This window comes from Cibotium barometz, chromosome 59 (genome assembly GCF_041138505.1).
Source record: "Cibotium barometz isolate CiBa-2024 chromosome 59, ASM4113850v1, whole genome shotgun sequence".
Classification (NCBI taxonomy): domain Eukaryota; kingdom Viridiplantae; phylum Streptophyta; class Polypodiopsida; order Cyatheales; family Cibotiaceae; genus Cibotium; species Cibotium barometz.
The window spans coordinates 31,760,334-31,785,091 of record NC_141104.1 but is presented as its reverse complement, the minus strand read 5'-3'; the positions used below and the strand labels follow the sequence as shown (position 1 = coordinate 31,785,091).

At 45.1% G+C, this 24,758-nt stretch overlaps 1 protein-coding gene across 1 annotated transcript in view; it reads right to left on the bottom strand.

Annotated features, from left to right (window-relative positions):
- Positions 1 to 1,583: 1,583 nt before the first annotated feature.
- Positions 1,584 to 24,758, bottom strand: part of LOC147605717 (uncharacterized protein At5g03900, chloroplastic-like) — a 45,202-nt gene continuing 22,027 nt past the window's right edge. The window contains exons 10-13 of the mRNA XM_086793695.1: positions 15,960 to 16,046; positions 15,712 to 15,784; positions 10,985 to 11,128; positions 1,584 to 1,820 (exon numbers count right to left, since the gene is read on the bottom strand). Of these exons, the coding sequence (XP_086649821.1) occupies positions 1,680 to 1,820; positions 10,985 to 11,128; positions 15,712 to 15,784; positions 15,960 to 16,046 (445 nt within the window). The 3' untranslated portion in view covers positions 1,584 to 1,679. The remainder of the gene's footprint in view (positions 1,821 to 10,984; positions 11,129 to 15,711; positions 15,785 to 15,959; positions 16,047 to 24,758) is intronic.

Here is a 24,758-nt window from a genome sequence, read left to right as displayed (position 1 = left end):
TGTGGTGCACATAGGTGTTGTGGGGTCGTCGTGATTTTTTTGAGCCCTAAGGTTTTGTTCAATTGTGCCACAGAAAACTTCTGCATAGTTCTCCTTGGCGTTTGGCACCATCTTCAATGGAAACATGGGCAAGTAGGGCAACTACAAATGGGCAACGTGTTGCCCCTTTGTTGCTCAAAGTGCACGGGCTCTTCCGACTTTTTTGAAGGTGGTTGGCTCAAGCTTTGGAGTTGACATTGGAGGCATGGCTTTGGGTCTCCTCACCCACTTGGATTTGACGTTCGAGGGTGTGGGTCTAGGGCAGCACAAGTTTCTTTGATCTCCACACCCAAATGTTAGTTCTCCCTTCGTAGAGAATCCTTGTGCTTTTAGCAATTTTGACTTGATTCAACCAAGCGTTAAACTCTAGGGTGGTATTGGGTGTATTGAGGCTGTCGCTTGTATCTTCTTGGGTTCAGATGACGAGGTTTTGGGAACCCAAATAGATGGGTTCCCTTCATAGAAGCCTTGGGCTTCTAGCAGCTTGACAGGGGCTCGAGGTTTGAGTAAAACATTGTTACATGGATGGCAGATCTCTACTCACGGCTTAGGAGGTTGTGATATGGATGACTTGGTTTTTAGAACCCAAATGGAAGGGTTCCGGAAGACCCAACGAAAGGTTTTCCTTCATAGTGCCTTGAGCTACTACTAACAACTTGGCAAGGATCATGGCAGAAGGGTTTCAGGACCCAAACGGAAGAGTTTCCTTCACAGCAGCCGTGAGCTACTAACATCTTGTGGTTTGTGGGTAAAACTCTGTTGCTTGTGACTCTCACTTGGCATGCTTCTGCTTATGGAAAGGCTTATGGTTAAACGGTGGCTACCATGTTTTTGCTTGGGTATGCCTAGCCACGGTGCTCTTGGGTATCCACTCCTGCTTGGTGACTGCCCCTGAATCAGCTTTATGAGGACACTCAGCAACACAGTGCCGGCCCTTGCAATGGAAGCATTGAAGAGGTGGCCTATGTAACATGTTATTAAGGTATCCCACTCGTTGCGTCATAGCTTTGAACAAGGAGGCATACTCTATGATCAGAGCTTGTTCTGGATACCCATATGAATCAAACTGCTTGTATGGGTCTTGCTGCTTATATAAGAAACATAGCTCTTATGTTTGGCCCTTGCAATGGAAGCATGGAAGAGGTGGTGGCTTGTGTGGCATGTTATTGAGGTCTCTCACTCGTTGCACCATAGCTTTGAACAAGGATGCATAATCTATGACTGGAGCCTCTTCTAGATACCCATATGAATCAAACTGCTTGTATGGGTCTTATTGCTCATAAGACTCCTAGCTCTCCTATTTGGGGTTCTCTGCAACTGCAGGTAAGGTCACCGAGTAGTATTGGTTCTTGGAGGAACTTCTGCCTACTAAATAGGTCCAGTCCCCAAAAACAATAATTTGGTTTCCAAAGGACATTGACACAATCTCTGTCCCATTAAGATCCTCGGTACAAGAGCATGCTACATTACTAAACCTAAAATGGTTATGTTCCTAAGGTCAATATAACTGCAAGATGACATTTGAGATCACAAATGACCTACCATGACGTTGAATCAGCACCACTATAATTATTGGCATTTAAATGATATTGTTACAATAGAAATGTATAAGTCTGCAGACCTGAAAAATATACAGCAAACTATCTTGATTCTCTCTCTCTAAACCTCTGTTCCCAACTTTGGACTTCGAAATCCTGATCAGCCAGGTCCTTCTCCGTTGAGTATATAATTTGATCACGACCAATGACAGTTTGCGTGGCCAAATTCCATGTACTCTCAAGCTTTTCACAGAGCACCACCAAACAACGCAGAAAGAAACCCAAAGTTAAAGCTCTGTAGCATAGCTTGAAAGAAAGCAGTTCAAAATTATCTACTTAGACAACTTTCACAAACAGACCTAAATTAGGAACACCAGCTGAATGTTCATGCATGTATGCAATTGCACAGCGCTAGGGCTTTGAGCCCATGGGAAGGGGTGGTAGGCAGGAAGAGAAAGGAAGGAGGGGAAGGATCAATCACCAACTTACGAGGCATCAGGCAGTCCTTCCAGATGTGCCGTTTGGATGTCATGTTACTAGTGTAGATTGTGCTTACAAGCATGCCCGTGGAGCACACTAAAAACCATCCACATATTCCTACTGAGTTGGAGACCAAGAGTCAAAGCTTTGATACCACTGTTACATGTGGATGGATTCATTGACTTGGTTAAATAAAAAATTCAGCATTCCATAATTCACGATTCACATAAGAGATAGTGCACAAGCCATAGATACCACCACTGAAGGTCTTCGGAGGGTCACACCCATTTAGACGGACCAGAGTAAATGTTGCCACCAAAGTTAATGAGGCAAGGCAACATAAATTAGCTAGACGCATAGAAGCCACTCAGATCAGACCTAACATGGCATCACTTCATTCTTCCATCAGTGTGGGGACAACCTTGGTGTGTTGTAAGAGTCATGTTTTCCCTGATCAAGCTTTTCTCTGTAAAAAGGAGAGTCATATTTTCCCTGATCAAGCTTTTCTCTGTAAAAAGGAGAACAATCCCTGTGTGATTTATCCTTTCTTGAGTCATAAAAGTATAGGTAACCAGGTGGAGCATACCCTTTTCCTAAACAAAAGGTTATGCATGCATCAGCCCCAAACAACACATGCATGTACCATGTCTGGTCGGAATTTAGGTTAGGATTCACAATGTGTTTCCAGGCCATTTGTGATCCCTATTGATGAAAGGAAAAGGCCACTGAGTGAATGCAGAACAATTAGACTACGTGCACGCATGTGAAAAGATAGTCCACGACCGCCTAAATAAAAGAGGTACTCAAGTGTTACGGGACAGCGAAGAGTAGCCGGTGCTTTCTGGGTGGGGTATGAGACCATATCGAGCTGAACTTCATGCATTGAGAGGACATTCAACATTGCACTATTAGCAAGAGCACATATGATACTTGGCAATCCGTGCTTGCACAAGTAGCATGTATCTTGTGCAGCCAAGTAATCCTGTTTGAACTTGCAGCAAGATTTTTCAGAGTCAATGCTGATTCATGTTACTCCGTGGATTGCCAATGTTTTGACAATGTCATCCATTAGCTCACATCCTTGGCATTCAATTCCCTGGACTGAAAGTCAAAGGATCCACTGTACCTTCAACAACTAGTACCAATGGCACATATGCAGAATTTTTAGTGAAAACAGATCACCAGAGCTTTAAGTATCTTCACACTATGCCCGACTAGGCTTTAGACAGAAGGCCAGATCTTGAAGCCACAAATTCCAGCAGTTTGGAGATCAAATGCATGCCCAATAAAGAAAATATGATAGAACTGAAGGACTTCGCCAGGCTAAGAGGCTAATAGGATCTCGGCCAGGAGGCTAGGGCTAGAAAGGATGAGGTCTAGATTGGCCCTGGGTCACATTAAAAGTAGACTAATGCTAAAAAGGTCAACAAGACTAATAGACAAGGCTGGTCTATACAAACAGTACCTAAGGCCTGGCGAGAGTGTATTAGATCTGTCCAAATAAAGCTGATAGTCTCCGCTGATAGTGTGGTGACGGAACCCTTGATAACCTCACTGCATCAAGCCCGCCATATGCCAGGCCACAATGCTGTTGATAAGTTTGCATCTCTTGTAAATGCTAGTCTCTAGAGTCCAGGAAGTCACCAAGACATAAGATGCGAGCATAGCCGTGATCCAGAAGGGGCTGAGCTGACCAACGCCACTCTCCTTAGAGTGCCTGACGATCAATTCCCTTGATTCTCTCCATTAAGTCCTAGAATTGCTCAATCTGAAATCTTCCAACTTTGATCTTTTTCTAGAATTCACCAGACTCTGATAACTTTAGATCAAATTACACCATACAAACTCAAACATTTTTGGACAACGCTTCCCTTCCATAAATCATCAAATGTGGTAGAACAATGTGCCTCCCCTAACTCTAAAATGAAGCCCCACAATTTCTAACACCAAGTGCGGAAGAAAGCAAGTCTACACTGCTGTATCCAGTTTGGGTCGCTTGTCCAATGTTCCAGAGCTTTCAAAGCATGTATGAGATCTGTCCACAAGAAGCAGATAGGTTCTGCCAGCAAGATGAAAAACCCTCGATAGCCTCACTGCATTGAGCCCACCACATGTGCCACGCCACAATGCTGTTAATAAGCTCCCACCTCTTGTCTGAACGGGTCTCTAAGATCCAAGGAATCATTGGGGTGGAAGATGGAAGGATCCCTGTGATCCTCAAGCGGTTGAGCTGAGGTGCTAGACTGTCATGTGCATGCACATGGACATGCTAATCCCAAGGCTAAACACTGAAGGGCAGCAGATAAACAGACCATTTAGGGCATGCGTAGGGCACAGGAGGACACTAGAAAAGATCCCCATGGATCAGGACTTGGTCGGCTAAGTGTGCAAGCCATTCTGGGCTGGTCGGCAGCATTTATGGACTTTATGTCCATGCTGGCCGACGGCATCCAGGAGTCGGTGTCCACATGCCTATATAAGGCTCAGCCAAGAGTTATTTTGATCATCTGACACCCTAACAAATGTTGGGTCATGGTAGCATAGATTAGGGTTTTTGTTGCTACCTTTTGGGCATGCCTAGGGTCGCCAAGACTTGTACCTTTTCGTACTATATGAATATACTGAAAATACAGCTCTCTCTCTCTTCTCTCCATATCTTCTTTGCGTTTTGCATCAAGATGTTCCTATGAAAGGTGTTTAGGGCTGAAAGAAGACACAGAGCTTATGTGCATGTGACATTGGTATCAGAGCTTCAAGTTCAGCAATGCTTAACTGATGGGTGTCCCAGATGAAGGTGCACAGTCCAAGGAGAGGTAACACAAGAAATGGAAGAAGTTCCTAGGAGGTTGGTTGGTGGTGTTCCCAAGATCCAAGGGGAATGACAGCCCTGTGAGTTGGATGCCACTTGGGGCATCCAAAGAAAGCCAAGGGATGATATTATCCAAGGGGTGGAGTGAGGATACAAAACTCAATACTCAGGAAAAAGAAGACCAAAGACAGTGTTCAAGGACAGGGCATGAAGGGCCAGGGGACAAGTGGAACAAATGCACAAATCTTCATTAGACTTTGGAGTGGAATCAGAGAGGTTTTCAGTGAAAAGGTTGCCAAAAAGGGAAGGATGAGAGGTATAGGAGACCATATGTGGAGACAAGGGATGATGACAATCATCTAGGGTCAGAAGTTGGAATCCCGTCATCAAGTTAAGCAGAAAGGGATGTCATGTGCATGCACATGGACATGCTAATTCCAAGGCTAATCCCTGAAGGGCAGCAGACCATTTAGGGCATGAGTAAGGCACTGAAGGACACCAGAAAAGATCCCCATGGATCAGACTTGGTCGGCTAAGTGCGTAGGGCATCCTAGGCTGGTCGGCAGCATTTATGGATTTTATGTCCATAGATGCTAGCCAACTGCAGTTGGCTAGCAAGAGTTGGTGTCCACATGCCTATATAAGGCTCAGCCAAGAGTTCTTTTGATCATTTGACACCCGGGTCACAGTAGCATAGATAAGGGTTTTTGTTGCTACCTTTTGGGCATGCCTAGGGTTGCCAAGACTAGTACCTTTTTGTACTATATGAATATACTGAAAATACAGCTCTCTCTCTCTCTCTCTCTCTCTCTCTCTCTCTCCATCTCTTCTTTGAGTTTTGCATCAAGATGTTCCTATGAAAGGTGTTTAGGGTTGAAAGAATACACAAAGCTTTCACGCATGTGACATAGACTCCTCCAAGAGGAGTGCCAGGCCAGCCTCCGTGGCGTAAGTAACGGTCTCCCATGTGATGGACTAAGGATGGACCCGAGGGTGCACAATTCGGAGTTGAACAAGCGTGGAATCCTCCCTAAACCTACTACACATTTGGGCAATCCCAAAGAGAATGACGCTGAGACTCCTAGGGAGCTCCATGTGGCAAGGCAACCTGTGATGGCTAACCACATGCCCGCTGTCAAGGTCCTATAGGCCACCAACTAGAGGAGGATGGGGGTGGAAGACTGTTGCTAGAAGTTTGTGAGGAAAGGAGTGGAAATGTTGTGGGCCTGTCAGTGGATGTTGTTACCACTCCATAGGTTAATATGGTTTCACCTGCCCACCTACCGTAAGGCGCTCTGCCATCTTATCCGCTCAAACCAGCACTTATCCTTGTAAGACAATGCTGGAACATATAAAGCGGCCTTACCTTGTGCTTAATGTGTCAAATAGGAAAAGTATACGGACTCTATATATATACTTGCTTAAGACTAGAAATAGAGATGCGACCATTTTTAAGTTTGGCCGACCTAGTGTGAAAACTAGTCACTTGTATATGTGTCAATTTTTATAATAAGCAAGACACAATCATTCCCTTGCAATACTCTTTCTTGCTTGTGCTCTATTGAATCTTTCATGTTTGCTAGAAGTTTGTGAGGAAAGACGTGGAGATGTTGTGGACCTGTCAATGGGTGTTTTTTTTTCCAGGAAAATTCATCCTTCTATATTTATTGAGCAAAACAACCATAATGGCTAAGTACAAACTCAACTCCATAAAGGAGAGCGAGAATCAAGAAATTGGATGCTCTTCTCCTGTGGTGGCTGGCTACTTTGGGAGGGGAAGGCTATCTCATATAGGAGAAAAGGGGGGGGGGGGGGGGGGGGTTCAAAATATGCAGCGGAGATGAAGACAAGATCTGAAAACACAAGAGCACGTGCACTGCAAAAAAACACAACAATAGAGAGGGAGAGAGAGAGAAGCGTATAATACACGAGAAAACCCCGAAAACTGAATACAATGAGTGGGGGGCCAAGGGGCCATTTTATATGGCCCCTATTAACCAATCGGCCAGTAGAAAAACAGCCAACAAGAGCAACATGTGTCCACGACTTGCTCAGGTGCAGTTGGCCAGGTCAGAGCAATCAGTCCAGTAGTTGGCCAGCATACAGAGGTAGCTGACATGCACAGGACAGCCTCCCACACCAGAAAAAATAGGGAAAAATATGGAGAGTGAGAAAAAATGAGAAAACACCTAAATCAGGTGGGCACACCCACAACAGAGGCCCTCGTGTAAATATGCAGACAGGAGATGACTGCTAACACCCCCTCTCAGCTCCTGGATGTGGAACCAACCCCACCGCCGGAGCATAACCTAAGATAGAGACTTCGTGAAGAGGTGCACCGCACTATCCTCCGTCGAACACAACTCTAGCAAGATGTCATCAGCAACAATATTTACAACAGGGCCTCTGTTGTGGGTGTGCCCACCCGATTTAGGTGTTTTCTCATTTTTCCCCACTCTCCATATTTTTTCCTTTTTTTTTGGTGTGGGAGGTTGTCCTGTGCATGTCGGCTACCTCTGTACACTGGCCGACTACTGGACTGATTGCTCTAACCTAGCCGACTGCACCTGAGCAAGTCGCGGACACATGTTGCTCCTGTCGGCTATTTTTCTATTGGCCGACTGGTTGATAGAGGCCATATAAAATGGCCCCTTGGCCCCCACTCACTGTATTTAGTTTTCGAGATTTTCTCGTGTATATAGCAGAGTTATATGCTTCTCTCTCTCCCTCTCTATTGCTGTGTTTTCTGCAGTGCACTTGCTCTTGTGTTTTCAGATCTTATCTTCATTTCCACTGCATATTCTGATCACCCGCATCTGTACTTCCAAGGAGATCATCTTCATGGGTGATACCCTGTTGTAAAGAGAAGCCAAATGCTACCATATACCTCTAGCCAGCGTCATATGCTTGATATGATTGATTACCTGTGGGGTGCAATTGAGGAAAATGAAAGAACGGACTCTAGCATTGGCACGAACCCGTAACTGTGCCTGTGCCTCACGTTCCTTCCGAATCAAGGGTAACTCCCCTTCCTCTAACTCCGGCCATGGAACCCCAACAATAATGAAATCAGCAAGGTCGTAAGACTCCAAAACAGATTCCATCATTACCTTCCATATGCCGTAGTTGTTCCCATCCAACTGACGGTCCACTGGGAACGTGAGGAGTGTCCACGTGCTTCTCAACCATCTCAAGTAAATCTGCCATTGTGGGGGTGTAACTGAAAAGGGTGGGTGGGTGGGAGAAAAAAGGAACTAAACCTGCAAGTGGCTGTCCAGCAAATCAGCCCGCCTTCCTCTTGCTTCTCCTCTTCCCGTACGGTCCAAAACAGTCTACCAATCAGCAACAAAACAGCCCCCCTCTTTCTCACACAGTTCCCAAGATCTTCCAAGCGCCTAGAGCTCTGATACCATGTCAAAATATGCAGCGGAGATGAAGACAAGATTTGAAAACACGAGCAAGTGCACTGCAGCAAAACACAGCACTAGAGAGGGAGAGAAAGAAGAAAGAAAGAAAGAAAGATATATTAATGTCTACGAGAGGCCAAAGTCGGCCTATGAGACAAAAAATAATACAACTGTGTTCTTCCGGTCATCGGAAGAAAAGAAACAAAAGAAAAAGTGTGCATGTGTCTGGATACAATTGTGAATCATCATGAATCGGTGGAGCCCATATACAAACAATATAAGGGGGGTGGGGATGTGGATGGAGTGCTAAGGCAAGATGCATCTCTATATGCTCAAGGGGTAGTACAAGCATGCTATGCAGATCTATGTCTAAATCCATCCAGTGCCATAAGAGGGATATAAGATATCATACATCGCCGATGCTGAGAGAAGCGTATAACTTTGCTATATACACAAGAGAAAATCCCGAAAACTAAATACAATGAGTGGGGGGCCAAGGGGCCATTTTATATGGCCCCTATCAACCAGTCCGTCAATAGAAAAACAGCCGACAGGAGTAACATGTGTCCATGACTTGCTCAGGTGCAGTCGGCCAGCACAGATGTAGTTGGCCAAGTCAAAGCAATCAGTCCAGCAGTCGGACAGCATACAGAGGTAGCCGACATGCATAGGACAGCGTCCCACACCAAAAAAAATAGGGAAAAATATGGAGAGTGGGGAAAAATGAGAAAACACCTAAATTGGGCGGGCACACCCACAACAGAGGCCCTCATGTAAATATACAAACAGGAGATGACTGCTAACAGGAGGGACAACCACATAGGTGGTCTATAGTGCCAAGTGGGCTCACCATCATTGTCAGTGAGAGAGGGACAGTGACACCAAATTCTCAAGAAGGTCTCGCAACGCTTCCGCATACGGTCGGAGCCACCTTGAAGCTTCCCCCACTATCCATGGAGGGTATGAGTGAGATCAAGCTAGATGCTCCAGATGGACTCCGCTAGTGGGGTGAGGGTGCCCTTGATGGCCTCGCTATAGCGAGCTCTCCAAATGTACCACGCAATAATACTGCTGCAAATCTCCCATCTGAGGAGTCCAATGGTCGGTAGCTGGTGCTAAAACTCGCATTGCAAAAATACAGCAATGAGAGACCTACCTATCAGTGGGTGTTGTTAACCACTTTGTAGGTTAACCAAATGTGCCACGCAGCAATACTGTTGCAAATCTCCCATTTGGCTAGAGCCAAGAGTCCAATGGTCGGTAGTTGGTGCTAGAACTTGCACTACAAAAATACACTAGTGAGAAACTTGCCTATCAGAGGGTATTTTAACCACTCCGCAAGTTAACATGGTTTGCCATCTTACCCGCTCAAATGGACACTTATCCTTTGCAAGACGACACTGGAACATATAAAGTCCCTTACCTTGTGCTTAATGTCAAATAGGGAAGGTCTACGGACTCCATATATACTTGCTTAAGACTAGTAATAGAGGCTAGACCATTCTTAAGCTTGGCCAGCCTAGTGTGAAAATAGTCACTTGAATATAAGTCATTTTGACAATGAGTAAGACATAATCATTCCCTTGGAATAGAATACTTGTGAGCTCCCCTCCTCTACTCTTGTTTGCTAATTCTCTATTGAATCTTGCATGTTTGATGGATGCTTGCTAGATAGGATTGGTTGTAGGTTTTCTGCTTGCAGTAGCTTCCTCTTCTTCCCCCGCCTTCTGTGAGAGAGAACCATCACCCAGGACCATCTCTATTTGCCTCCATCTATGCGAAGAGAGCTCTTCCTTCACCCCATCAGCAAGGAGCATTCTAGTGTGACAACAGAGTGAGGATGTGATGGACAAGCTAGCGCACCCGAAAGTTGAAATTGCGGCTCTAAGGCAAGACCCAACAACATATGCTTTGACAAGGCTAAGGTAAGCTCTTGACTTGAACAGGTGTGGCTACAACCGGCTAGCCATTGATGTATATCAATGTGGTGACCTAACCCGTTTGCTTACTAGAAAGACAGTCTGTTATAAAGATTGATATGGATTTTGTTACATAATGTGTCTCTCGTACCAAAAACAAACCCAGACAAGCTGCTTGTCAAGTGACAAGAACAGCGGCAGATTATCCACAACTGTTTTCACCAGCAGATTTGGTTCAAAAACTAGATCAAAGACTCAAAGCGAAGCAGAACTTTAGGAATGACTCTCTTTCCCAAATTCCAAAATGAGTAAGAGGATATCTCAAATGCATCAGCCCAATACACCACATGCATGTGGCATGTCTTTTGAGGAAAACTAGGCTTAAGGTTAACAGAGTGTTTCCAAGCCATTTGTGATTTGTGAGCCTTTTGGTAAACGAGAGGCCAATGACTGAACTAAGTTTAGAGAAATGCACAAGGACCACACTAGGTGCATGCATGATTCAAGAGCCATAGGCATTTGGCCTATGCCTGCTGGGGCACAACAGATTTGGTGCAAAGAGGCAGCCCAGCATAGCAATCAAAATGTGCAGCAATGGCCACTTGTCCTAGCTCTTAAGTCCTCTGAAAAACACACTGATACAGCTCATTTTGGAGCAAGTTGCTCATAATGAATGCATCATGCAAACAGTTTTTAATATGTGTGAACCTTAGTGATAGATGTTTTCTTGTAACTAATCACCATGCCACACAAGCTTCAAAAATAACCATCAGAATACTAAAAGCAATATACCTTTTTCTGTAATAACAAGTCTGGCCGCTGTAATAGCTCGCACCATTGCCCCCTTGCAACATTTTTCTTGATGATGTCTGCATTCTTTTTTTGGAGAGAAAACCATCTAATTGCTGGAATTGCAAAGAAAGATGCAGTGTACACCTATGCATCCAACAATCGACCCCTCAGAAAAAAGACTTAGATTTTGTCTCCCTAGGTTAAAATTGTTAAATCAGCTTATTAGGCTAAGAGCAGAGCCATACTTTGATACTCAGGTCACATTAAAGTTAGCCGTGGTTAAGACCACTATTCACCAAGAACCTTCTGCTTTATAGGAAAACTTAGGTAATCTTAGCAATGCTGTAGACTATCAAAACGAAGAAGAGATTTCATTGAGACTGCAAGAACTAAATTCACCGAATACCAGAACCGTGAGGCTTTCATTTTACAACTTTACAAACAAAGTAACATGTCATCAGAGCAGAGCTTTATTGTAAATGGTTTACTGTAATCACATTGTTCTTTAGATTTATAGCACCAGTGCATGTAAATTTTGAGTCTTGGAATGAGCGTATAACATCATCAATATCCAGTAGTTACAATTATACTAGAATTCGCACATAGCATGTTTGAGAAAAGAATGGGGCTGAAATGGAAGGTTCATAGATAAAGAGAGCAAGGGAGAATGTCATAGCCAATCAGCAAACCCCATGTTCTACATAACTGCACCAAAGTGCAGGGAATAAAACTTGAACCGGGATCTCAAAGGAGCCTGATACAATGCTACCGTATGCACAGAAAGATGGCTAAGCAAACTAGATAGCGAGGAAAGAGACAAGAGATGTAGCCCAAATCTACCGTATATTGCAAAAGTACAATGGTTTTTCCATCTGAACTCAGATCCTGCTCATGAGATGTAGCCCAAATCTGTATATTGCAAAAGTACAATGGTTTTTCCATCTGAACTTAGATCCTGCTCATGCATGCATATCTACTGATGCATTCAAAAGGTGTCTTGCTGAATTCACAGCTTATCTTGAAATGCTTCTCCTTCTGCCTTTTAGTCCCCTTCTTGTCGCCTCGAGCTCCCTTGCAGGACTTACACTGCAGATGTCTAAATACCCAAAATGATAGTTGCAAGGGAAGCTGGTCTGTAGGCCTACTGCTGGTCGGCCAGATGGTCCGCTAATTGCACAGGACATGTGGTTACACTATATTCGCATGTAGCATGTTTGAGACAAGAAAAGGGCTGAAAGGGAAGGATAAAGAGAGTAGGGGACAATGTCATAGCCAAGCCACCAAGCCACCAAACCACAAGATCTATATGTTTGCAACAAAGTGCAGGAAATAAAACTTGAACCAGGGAACTCAAAGGAGCCTGATACAATACCACCATGTGCCCAGAAAGATGGTTAACTGCATAGTGGCTAAAATTTGGCTAGCTAAGGTGGGATAATGCAGCCATCATTACAGGCCCACCCAAAAAAGTAGGTGAGTGACAGCGGTGTACCCTCCTACATGAATCCTCTGCTACTTCAGGGTGGCAATATTAGTCTCTAGGCTCACAAAATGATGCAATAGAATGCCTAATAAAGCGTATGAAACTTAATCAAAGAAGTACATGTCTAGTCAGTTATTAGAAGGTACGAAAAGAAAAAAAGAGGCCAGAATCTAAGTATAGTCTGTAAAAGAAAGCTTCTTTGACAAGCCCTTTCATGGTTACAAACGAAAATGTTACCTTCCTATCCCACAAACCATTGTATGGTGTACATCATCCATCTTGTGCCCTAGAGTGTTTTCCTTTTTACAACTTGCTTCCTTTGCAATCTTTGGCAACCCTATGTAGGGCACACCCTAGGTTTTTATTAAGTATGCAGCCAGCCTTTACACTCCAAGCCTCAAGAACCTGAATGGTTCCTCGAAGAGTATGAAAGGGATTTTTGGCTTAACTTCAAAGAAATAAAAAATTTATGAAATCTAACTACATCCATCCACGTGCACAGCAAACCACATCTAGACTACACAGATGTGACCAAGGTCAAAAAAGTTTATTTTAGAAGGTCAAATTCTTGGTTTTTGCATAATCACAGCTATAACAGAGACAATCCAGAAGCACAGATAGAAAAACAACCTCATCAAAAGGTGACAAATACATTTTTCTGCAAAGATTTAGGTTGCTTGTTACATCTAGGCTAAGTAACCTTCAGATCTGGCTGCTCAATGGACTTCTTGTTGGGTCAGCTGTTGGATTGGGTAATGAGAAATCTCTACCGGATCTGGTCCAGTCAAGGCTGACCCATAGGGAGGGCTCTTGGTTGGCTTCATTGATGTGAAGCGGTCTTCTCTGGGTAACAATAGAGTTCAGGATGGGATGGTATCACTGTTGAGTTCTTCTTGGCTTTTTGGGAAAAACTCTCCCCTGTGGTTACTATCCTTGTTAACCAAGTTTCTAAAGAGGGCAACATGGACATTTCCCTGGAAGGACTGACTAATCTGGCTTCTAAACAGGTTGCCTGCTCCACTGGAGACCTATTACCATGCTTAATGTGGTTTCTAAAATTTAGGCCAAGGCCATTGCTATTGAACTCACACCTGAGCTTCAGAGACATCAATAAGAAGTAGGGTTGGCCAAAGCCAAGACTCAGAAAATCATCATGCTGCAACTCGATCTTGAGAAGGCTTGTGACAAGGTCCATTGTTCCTTTGTCAACAAGATTATGGAGAGGATGGGATTTGGCCCCTGTATGTCTCAGATTATATTTCTGTTATCTCATGGGTCTTTTTCTAGCCTTTTACTGAATGGGTTTGTGGTGGGAGGGTTTCATCTTAAGAGATAGATTGAACAAGGATGCCCCATAGCAACTCTCTTGTTTGCTATTGTGTTGCACCCTCTCATTGTTACTTCTGCTCAGGATGATCTGAGAGGTATTTTTCTTGGGGATTAGACTCAGTTGCTTATGCAATGTTTTGTATATGACTCCATGCTGTTCCTGGAAGCCATTGAACATAATCTCATTATGCTCTCTATACAGTTAGAAAGTTTGCTTTTGCTTCGGAATCAAAGTGCAATGTTTTAAATTCCAGACTTATTAACACTCTGATTTTGATGCCCTAGAAAGGGGACAAATGTTCAGACATTTGGGGTGCCCTGTGGTTACTCTGGCAGTAATGTGTCCCTCCAAATTTATTGGATTACCGATAGATTTACTAGCAAAATAAAGAAGTAGGTCCCTCCCTTCACTCAAGATTAGTTGTTCTGAACGCTATATTGATGTTTTTGTTTCAATACTATCTTCCTCTAGTTGCTTGGTCATGACTCACCTAGGCAGCTTTGTAGGTTGCTAGCAACGATGAGAAGTTTCTTGTGAATCAATACAGGCTCCAAAATGCCCTGTACCTTATTGGCTTGGCACAAAATTTGCCGACCTTGACAGCATGATGGGCTGAATGTGCTGAATTTGGTGCAAAATGACAAGGCTAGACAAGGTAAGTTGTTAGTCACCATGTTGATGCAGAACAATCATGGTGACAATCACTTTCAAGCTGATTGTTTTGGCAAGTCGAAAGATCTTAGCTGGAGGGACAAATGCTTTCCACTGGCACATCTTAGAAGTTCAGGAATGCCTTGATAGTTAAACAATAGAAAACTCTCCTGCCACTGTTGAGATGGCATGGGGTACTGGAGTTTTAGGCAATCCTCTAAAGACGTACTCAATGTGGTGGAGCCCATTGTTTCCTGGGTCCCCCCATCTGGCCTTATTACATGATGCCAAGGAGGCACAACAAGGGGGTAAGACTTTTGCAGAATGTGTGGGATGGCCCATTTTTTAAATGAATGGACATGGATCAAGTTCTCAGAATGCAAGGTCTTTCTAAATTTGAGGGAGTACAAACAGTTCTGGAAAAGCTGGAAACAGTCAATATTAAGGTGAATGTCAATTGTAACCCAGATGAATGGCTTTAAGATTGGAGATGGCTTAATGGATCCCCTTTGCCTCCCTTCATTTGGTAAAAAATTGATCGGTTTACTGCTTGGCAAAACAAGTCATGGAGAATGGACTTATCTCCCAGGGTTGGTCTAGCAGATTACAACACCAGATACCATTCAAAAGCAAACGCGTTCTGCAAGTATTAACAGGTTCCTTATCCACAGGAAGTAAAGACAGTTCCAACGCGTTCCCTTCTGGTCTATATTTCAGATGCCACTCTGCCAGAGAGCATCTGTTTCACTACTTCTACGGCTGCCCTGATATAAGAGCTTTCTGGGGTAAGGCATCTAAATGGGCTAGGCAGATTTTCATTGCCCAATTTGTCATCAAAATATAATCATCAAAATATAATATGATATTTAATCTTTAAAAAAAAAAAACAAGACGGATACCACATACTTCTGAACATTGACAAGAGCCTCATGTCTCCCATGCCATGTAAAGGAATAGGCTGGTTGTAGCAAAGTCATCAAAATATAATATGTATTTCTTCTCTCAAAACAAGAAGATACAAGATAAGACTCTTTTGAATGATGGCCTAATTAGTACCTGAAGAACAGGTAATACATTGGCCACAGAAGGCACAAGACCGACACCACATACTTCTGGACATTGACAAGAGCCTCATGTCTTCATTGCCATGTAAAGGAATAAACTGGTTGTAACATAGTCATCAAAATATAATATGATATTTATTCTCTCAAAAAAGAAGAAGATACAAGATAAGACTCTTTTGAATGATGGCCTCATTAGTACCTGAAGAATAGGTAATACTTTGGCCATGAAAGGTACAAGACCGACACCAAACCTCCCAACAATGGTTACATCCCTACAAAAACAAATGATCCAAATTAAACCATTTGTCCAAGAATATGGTGCAGCCATAAACAAGATTACATTCTAGCATAAAAGCTTTCAAGAGGGATTACCTTAGCCAGCTACCAAGAATGGTGCAGCCATAAACAAGATTACATTCTAGCATAAAAGCTTTCAAGAAGGATTACCTTAGCCAGCTACTTAGAATGACTACTCCAATCAAATTGATTGCACCAAGCCCGATAACCAAAAACCGGTTCATCTCATTGGCCTTGCTGTAATAAACTCAATATCAGTCACCTATTATTGATTTCCTTTGGTGAAACACGTAAACTGGTAGAAGCCTTGGATTTAATTAATACAAGAAATGGAAATAAAACATCAATTACAACCTAGAGTGAGATCCTATGCAACCTCCACAAAAAGAAGCTCAGGGAATGATTTTTTACATGTACATATATCCTAGCTATGGCTAAAATTAAAGAAAGACTAAACAAGTCGAAAGGACTCTCACTGACACAAAAATAGGTTTGACACTAATCACAAGAAATAGAGAAGTCACATCATGCAGTAGTAGTTTATTAGTCACTGTGTTCCTCTTAAATAGGTAGACGCGTAGCCTTGTAGCTGGACACTTAACCTCCAAGTTTATGAGTCGTGCCACCTTTCTCACCATGTGTAAGCACTACATGGATATGCACAAAGCATCAGATTAGCTAGTACAAGACCAAGGTTTGCACCTTTGCAAATCATCTAACAAAACCTTACTCCGTCTAATCCTTCTGAAGAAGATCGTGGGTACACATGACTACTTGAACAGTCTTAGTAGCTATACAAAGCAAGGTAACATCATTGGGAACATTCCCCAACTTAAGCGAATACATTGATCCAAAAAGACAAACTCCACTGATACACATTAGGCTGAGGCAATCGGTTTTCGCTACATATATAGAAGATCCATTCCCCCTCATCTTCAGGGATCAACGAGTTGCAAGCCTCTACCAACTCTTCAGCTTCATCTTCCACAGCATTACCTTGAATTTATTTTTCTTTTCCTTGAACTTCTTTTTGTGACAATTTTTCTCTTCGATTTCTTCTTTGTTGCTCTTTACTGCAGATTGTAGTCTCAAGATGCTAAATGAGGAACTTTACAAAATCATTATTTTATCCAGCAACGATTGCTAATAATATAGCTGTCACACTACTATAGTTGCGTACGTAGAGGACACAAGCCCTGGTGAGACACAAGCCCTGGCTCACCACCCAACAAGGAGGTAATGGAGAATCCTCCCCACCGCCGGGCATATATAGGGGCCTGCCTGCCCACACATGCCCGGCCGCCCATGGAACTCCGTCCTGGGCGTCCTCACCCCTAAACCTCGGCTCGCTTGCCGTCCACGCTCTGGTTGGACGGTCTCAGAGCCGATCGGGCCTCCCGTACAATGTACATAGCCGCTACAGGCTACGTAACATTACTTCCCCCTTAAGAAGAGTTTTCGTCTTCAAAAACGAACTCCAGAAAGTTCTTGGTTAGCATACTCATGAAGAAGCCTCATCTTCACGATCTTTCCACTTAACAAGTGCCTCACAGTACACATTATGCCTCGTGTTCTGATCTCTAAATCCAAGAACCCTCTCGAGTTCACGTGGAATAGATGATGGTTCTATCAACTCCACCAAAATTGTTGGAGAAACTACTTTCTCCTGATGATCAACAATTTTTCACAGTCTCCTGACATGAAAAACAGGTTGAACTCGAGAGCTCTCCGGCAACTCAAGTTTTTAGGCTCGTCCACCAACCTTCTTAAGGATTTTAGAGAGGCTGCAATATCTAGGTGAAAGCTTTTCACACTTTCTCGTCTTTAAAGTCTCCAACTTCGCAGGGACTTTCAAATATACAAAGTCACCTTGTTCAAAGGCCACTTCTCTGCAATCCTTGACCACATATGTCTTCGCACAATCTTGTGCGTTACGTATGCAATCTTTTGCTACCTACACCATATCTTGCATGTCTTCAAGGAACTCCTTGACAGACAGCAACTTCTCCTTCTCAAGCCCTACGACTATAGGAGATCCCGGCTCGAATCTATACATCAACATGAATGGACTAAATCTAGTTGCGAAATGTTTTGAACTATTATAAGCAAGCTCCAAAAGTGCAGATACTCCTCCCAATTGGATGTGGGCATGTATCCTCCTCTGGAAGTAACGGCTGATAAGCTCAGAGAAGAAAAACCATATGCCAAGGGTGTAGAGGGTGAGTGGGTTTAATTGAATCTTTCTGTCTGACATCAGACTGCGGATGGTCTACTGTACTCATGCTTAGAGTAGTTTCCAGCTTTTTGAAGACTTCCCTCCAAAAGTGGCTATCGAACTTCCTATCTCTATCAGAGACTATATCTACAGGTAGGCCATATAGTTTGTAGAGACGTTCGATGAACAACCTAGCTAACTTAGGTATTTTCACCGTCTTTTTAGTAGGTAGAAACTTGACCATCATAGTCAATCTATCAACCACTACCTAAACGGAATCATTCCCTCGATACGTTCTAGGTAGACCAGTGAAAAAATCCATGGACCATTTCCCTTTGGAAATATCCAATGGATAAAGCAAACTTTCAACCTTGAGGCGCTCATGCTTATTGACCTGACACTTCTTGCATTTTAGACATAGTCACAGGGGACGAAAGCGACGGCAGCTTGGGACGTCGAGACGCCGTCTCGGGACGCGTCAGAAACGGGGACGGAAGGGGACGGTAGGACGTCCCCCTGGAGGAGTCCCTTACAAGGGACAGGGGACGGGGACGGCTGGTTGCCAAGGAACGTTGTGGGGGGGGTGGCAGGGAGCCGTTGCGCCCTGCAAAACGGTCGTTTCTTTTGCCCATTTTTGGCCGTTTCTGGCTGTTTGGGTGGTCGTTTGGGGACGCCTTCCCTTGGGCCTTGGCCTTTGAGGCTTGGGCCTTGGCCCTTGCCTCTCTCTTGCCTTGGCCTTAGAGGCTTGGCCCTTGCCTCTCTCTATTGCGTATCTAATATCTATATAAGAACAAGGCTACAAGCACACACACGCACACCTTCAAGCAACTCTCTCTCTCTCTAGTCTCTTGAGTCTTGAGTCTTTGGCACCTTGCAAGTTTACTCATTGCTCAAGCCTCAAGCTTCAAGCAGCAAGCCACACTCTATGAGTGTATCTACTCTCTCTAGTCTCTCTCCCTCAAGCTTCTTCTAACTTCCAAGTTCCAAGCCTCTCACACAAGGCTCTACTCTCTACTATCTAGACTCTCTCTCTCTCACCTCTCCCTCAAGCCTCTCGAGTCTTCCAACTTCCAAGCCTCTAGGCTCTCACACAAGCACTCTAGAGTCTAGTCTCTGGTCTCTCTCCCTCAAGGCTCAAGGCTCAAGCCTCTGTCTCTATCCCTCTCTCAGGGCTCAAGGCTCAAGCCATCTTCAACCATGCCATCCTCCTCACGTGCCGGGACTTCCCGTAGAAGGACGACGGGATGGACATGGTGGGAGGAGTTTAACTACACCCCATCCGCTCATGGAGGTGGTTCTCGGCCATGGGCATGCAAGCTTTGTCTATACCAGTAAACGGGTGGTGCCGACAAAGTGAGCCCACCTCTTGCGTGAGAGTGGGCATGAGGTGCGGTTTTGCACAGATGTCACGCCCGAAAAGAGACGGCGAGCTTGCCGTCTACGAGGCAGTCGAAGCAGCAAGAAGGACACCACGAGTGGCCGTGGATCCTGCGATGATGGGGAGAGGAACTCAAGCCTCTACAATGGAGTCATGTGATGGATCGGGATCATGCACGCAATCACCTTCACCATCGAGTCGGAATGTTCCTCCATCCATGACGCCGGCACTCTCCATCTCCACGGCCTCTCAATCCTTGCGTGGCCCACGGCGACAATCTACACTTGGGGAGAATTGGAACCCCAAGTTAAAGGAGGAGGTGGATATGGCGATGGCCCGCTTCTAATTCCACAACCACATTGTCTTTCAAGCGGTGCAATCGATCATTGCCAATTCATCATTCATGTTGTCATCATCCTAGTCCCCTTCTCATTAGTAATTTGCTTTCTTGAATAGATCGGAATACTTCAAGGTCATGGTTAAGAAGATTGGGGAGTATGGCTCAACCTATACGCCCCCCTCATCTGAGAGCTTGCGTACTACATTGCTCGAGAAGGAGAAGCGCATTGTAGAGCATGCAGCCAACAACACAAAGCGGCGATGGGCAAGGAACGGAGCCTCCCTCATTGTGGATGGATGGAGCGACATCCGCAAGAGGAGTATTCATGGCGTGGTTGCATATTCCCGCAGAGAGATGTACTTCATCTCATCTCATGATGCATCCGATACTAGGAAGAGCGCGGATGTGCTTGCGGTGGAGTGGGCTACCACCATGGAGATCATTGGCTCCGAGCTGTTGAAATTTGAGCATAATGATGAGCTAGGGTGGATCATACACTAGAATCAACATGATTAACAAAGTGATTAAGAAATGATTAAGACGTAATTAGTGAATAATTAGCAGATAGATTAATGTAGGCATGGATACTCAAAAACCAGCAAATTCTCATTAGGGCTATGCCTCAATTTATAGAGTTTACATCAAGCATCAAATCCCATTGATTTCTCCATGATTCACTCCCTGAATATCTCCACCTTTTGCCTGATTCTCTCCACCTCTTCTCTTTTCCCTGAATATCTCCCAGAATATCTCCACACTCCTAAATTCCCTCATGCTACCCATTATTCTCTCCCAGTGGATTCTTCTCACCTTTTCACAGGTTCTTTCACAATTACATCTCCTCTTTTACAGCCTCTAACCAAGAGCTTGTTCCCACACACACCCTATTCACTTGTATATTTCAACACCTCCCCTCAAGTGAATAATCCTAGAACACCTAGACCCTATACCAAGTTTGCCTCCCTTTACTTGGCAGTCCGCGACCAGTGTCTACTCCTCCCCTCAAGTTATCTCAGCACACCTGGACCCTGTATCAAGTTTCTTTCTTACTTGACAGTCCGCGACCAGTGCCTCAAATCCCTAAACTCATAGTCCTTGACACTCTCTCTCTCTATGTGTCCAAGGCTTACTATAGTTGCCCGCGACCTTGACTAAAGTGCTCACACATACATCTCTCTACCACGTGGCCTACATCATCGGTGGCTCAGAGGTGGTTTTACTTTATTGGGACAGGTTACATTGGGTTGTGGGGTCTCTCTCTCTCTCTCTCTCTCAGAGATTTTCACATGGCTCCTCACTCTTTGGAGCCTCACATCTTCTCTTGTCTTCAGTCTTCTTGTCGTGGCAGCATCTCTTCACGCGTCCGTCTCTTCTTCCAGTCTTCTCAGGGCAGCTTCTCTTCTCGTGTCCATGTCTTCCTTCAGGTCTTCTTCTCGGTGTGGATCCTCTTCTTGGGAAGAGATATTCTTCTTCTTTCATGGCTGGGGCCATGAGCTCGTCCGTCAGGTCATTTTGCTCCATGTGAGCAACATGTTTCAATGTTTTGCTGACAGTTCCTTTGGGCTTTTTATGTTTATTTTGTATCATTATGCAATGCAAACCCAAATTTATGCGGGAGGTCTTACCTCTTGCCTTAATCTGGACAAGGGCAGTGTCTGTTCCCATTTTTACACTGATAAAATGTGCCCAATACATAATGCGTATAGCATTCATTCTCATGCACATTCCAAATGCAACTCTGGCTGTGAATAATCTTGAATTTGAGTGAGATTTACAGGCATTAACCAAGGGTTAAATGCAAAATGATGATTTTCACAATTTTATCAGCACAATTTTACCAGAAATTACATTAAATTAAGGGTAACCAATTTGTACGGGATGGTTGGAGTATCAAACCACTCCAACCACATCTACCGCCAACTCCATGATGTGGAACCTACTGTCCCCCTATCCACCCTCACATCATAGCTCACCACCTTACTCCACACATCCGCCACCGCTTATTTCATCTGCACACGGCGGTCTGCTGCCAAGCCACCTTGCGGTTCCATGCCCCATAACTGTTGGTATGACGACGAATGCCGGGCCACACGCTCCCGTCTTAAGCATGAGGTACGGATTGGGCAAATCACGAAGACCCAAGCGCAATGGATTTCTCAACGACTCACCCAATCCAAGAAACGAGAGTTCTATGCTCAGAAAGAGGATGAGTTATACCGACTTTTATTAGGGCCGAACTGCAAAGAGGCTTGGAGGAAACTCCGAGAACATCGCCCTCCCACACCTATCACCTACCCGGACACATGGCACTCCTATGCATGCTCCCTCTATCATATCCCCCATCAGCCACCCCCACCAGCTCCACCTTCTTCACAAAGGGCATGGTCCTCAAGGCCATTCATAGACTACGCAATGGGCTGGGCGAGCCCAGGATCTTGAGGGACTCCCTGCCGAGTACATCTCGCATGCCGATGATACCCTGGTGCCCCTACTAGCCTACATGTTCAATAGAGCCCTTTGTGAAGGATTTCCACCCTCTTGGTCCACCAACACCATCACCCCCATTCTCAAAGCCGGAGATCCACTTGATCCTAATAATTACAGAACGATCATGATTGGCCACACATTGGCCAAACTCTATGGATCAATGCTAGAGGCGGAGCTCAGTTCATTTGCAGAGAGCCAGGGATGCACAGCCTTTGGACAAGCTAGCTTTCGGAGGAGCTATTCTACCCTTGACCACATCTTCACCCTCCGTGCCATCATCGAGGAGGGTAGAGCACGACATCAAAGGATTTACTACTGCTTTGTGGATTTCCACAAAACTTTTGATATTGTACCCCGAGCCCGCCTCCTACACCGTCCACAGGAGATCGGAGTCCCATCTGACATGGTTTGGAGCATCATCGCCCTCTATAAGTCCATCACCGGACGAGTGAGAGCCCCAGGAGGTACATCACACGAGATTTCAAGCACTATTAGGGTGAAACATGGCTGCCCTCTATCACCCACTCTTTTCGGCCTCTACATTGATGAGATCTTGAGCTTCATTGACGGATTAGGCGGGGCTGGTCCCACACTAGCAGGCATATTGATCCCCATACTACTTTATGCAGATGACATTGTCCTCCTCTCACACTCAGCCGAAGGGCTTCAGAGACAGCTGGATGCCTTACATGACTTTTGCACTCAACAAGACCTCTCTGTTATCCTTGGTAAAATCAAGGTAATGGTCTTCAATACCTCTCGCCCCTTCACATCCAGATTGAGCTTCACATATAGAGGGGATCCTGTGGAGATTGTCTCATCCTATGTCTAACTTGGTGTCACTTTCAGTGGCCCACGCTTTACCATGGTCCCCACAGCACACGCCAAAGTGACGCGGGCTTGAGCTTACTTGAGCGGTAGTGCTTCCAGGCACATTTCCACGAGCCCAGGATGAAGGGCTAGCTTTTTGACACCCTCGTCACACCAGCCTTGATGTATGGAGCAGCCTTCTAAGGGCCAGATTTACCCGATGAGGATTGGCAACGAGTTGAGAGGCCCCACGTCATGATGTTCTCCCATATGATCCGCAACAAACCATCAGTCCCACACCAGATTATCCAGGCAGAGTTTGCTGCAGCCCCGATGGTAGTGGATGCACTGGTCTAGACAGTCATAGACCTCCATAGCATCAATCACATGGATCCCCACAGTACACGAGGCTTGCCCTGGAGTCCTCAAGACAGCTAGCACTTGAGGGCCACTCTGGAGTATGGTATGCACTAGTTTCCACTTAGTTCTCAGTATATGGGCTCCACATGGACCGCGTACCCCCCCTTCAGTATAGTTTGGACTCCCCTTTTCTCCGACTGTTACACGAGGATACCAACCGGGTTATCCAATTAGACCTTCTCAGCCTCTACACCCATTGCACATGGATCACACCTCCGGAGCTCCCCACGAAGATGCACTTCTACAGAGATCACTTCCTCACATTCATTGAGGATGGATTCATCTGCAGCCGGGCTACTTGAGTGTTCACATGTCCCATGCCATGTGGATTGCGATTGGCCAGATACGGGTTTCATCCCACCGCCTCAAGTGGAGACAGGTAGAGCTAGGCAGCATCTTCAGAGCTGGGAAGCTCATACGGAGACCCAGAGAGGAGAGGATCTACCGACTATGCCACAGAGGTTGAGACGGAGGAGCATTACATATGCCGCTGCCCAGTATACTATGAGATCCGCGGGAGGTTTCACTATCTATTTCGTGAGGGATTTGGTCCACTCTCCAGGATCATAGACTTCCAGGACCAAAGTTGCCTAGGCCTCTTCTTGCTTGAGCTCCGCAGACACAAGGACACCTTCTTGAGAGAGCCTCGGCCCCAGCCACCCCGCCCCCTCCCTCGCCAGCCAACCATCACTAGTTTCTTCTGGACCCAAGAGGTGGAGGAGACCGACATAGTGGATCTTGTGGACCCTCCACGAGCGGCTCTCGACCTACCTCACCCGAGAGGAGTTACCTCAGACCGAGCCTCTGCACTCCAGCGTGCCCGACGTCCTCAGCCCCCCCGTCGGCCACGATCACCTCATCAGCTCCAAATCCAGGACATGCTCCACCACCATCGAGCTACCTTTCCACGTGACATAGTTGAGGGAGACCTCTCGGCCATACTCGTTAGCCCCATGCTTGATATTTTGGAGAGTAGTATACCATCTATTCGGAGCTGATGTTGCTCTCATGTTTCTATGTTCTTAGTATTCCATGATGAGTTTCCATGGACAATTTGTATCACCCCAGTGAGATAGCTATGTTTATGTTTTCTTTCACGAGCTTCGGACCTTTTCCCATCAAGAGAACGATTAATGAGGCTTCAATGAAGTTGAAGCTACCTCCGAGCTGGACTATGCATGATGTGTTCCATGTCAGTTCGCTAAAACCGTATGCAGGTCCAATCCCTTCAGAAGTGAAAGACGAAACGAAACCAGATATAGTTGATGAAGCTGAAGTGAACGTTATAGAACAGATCCT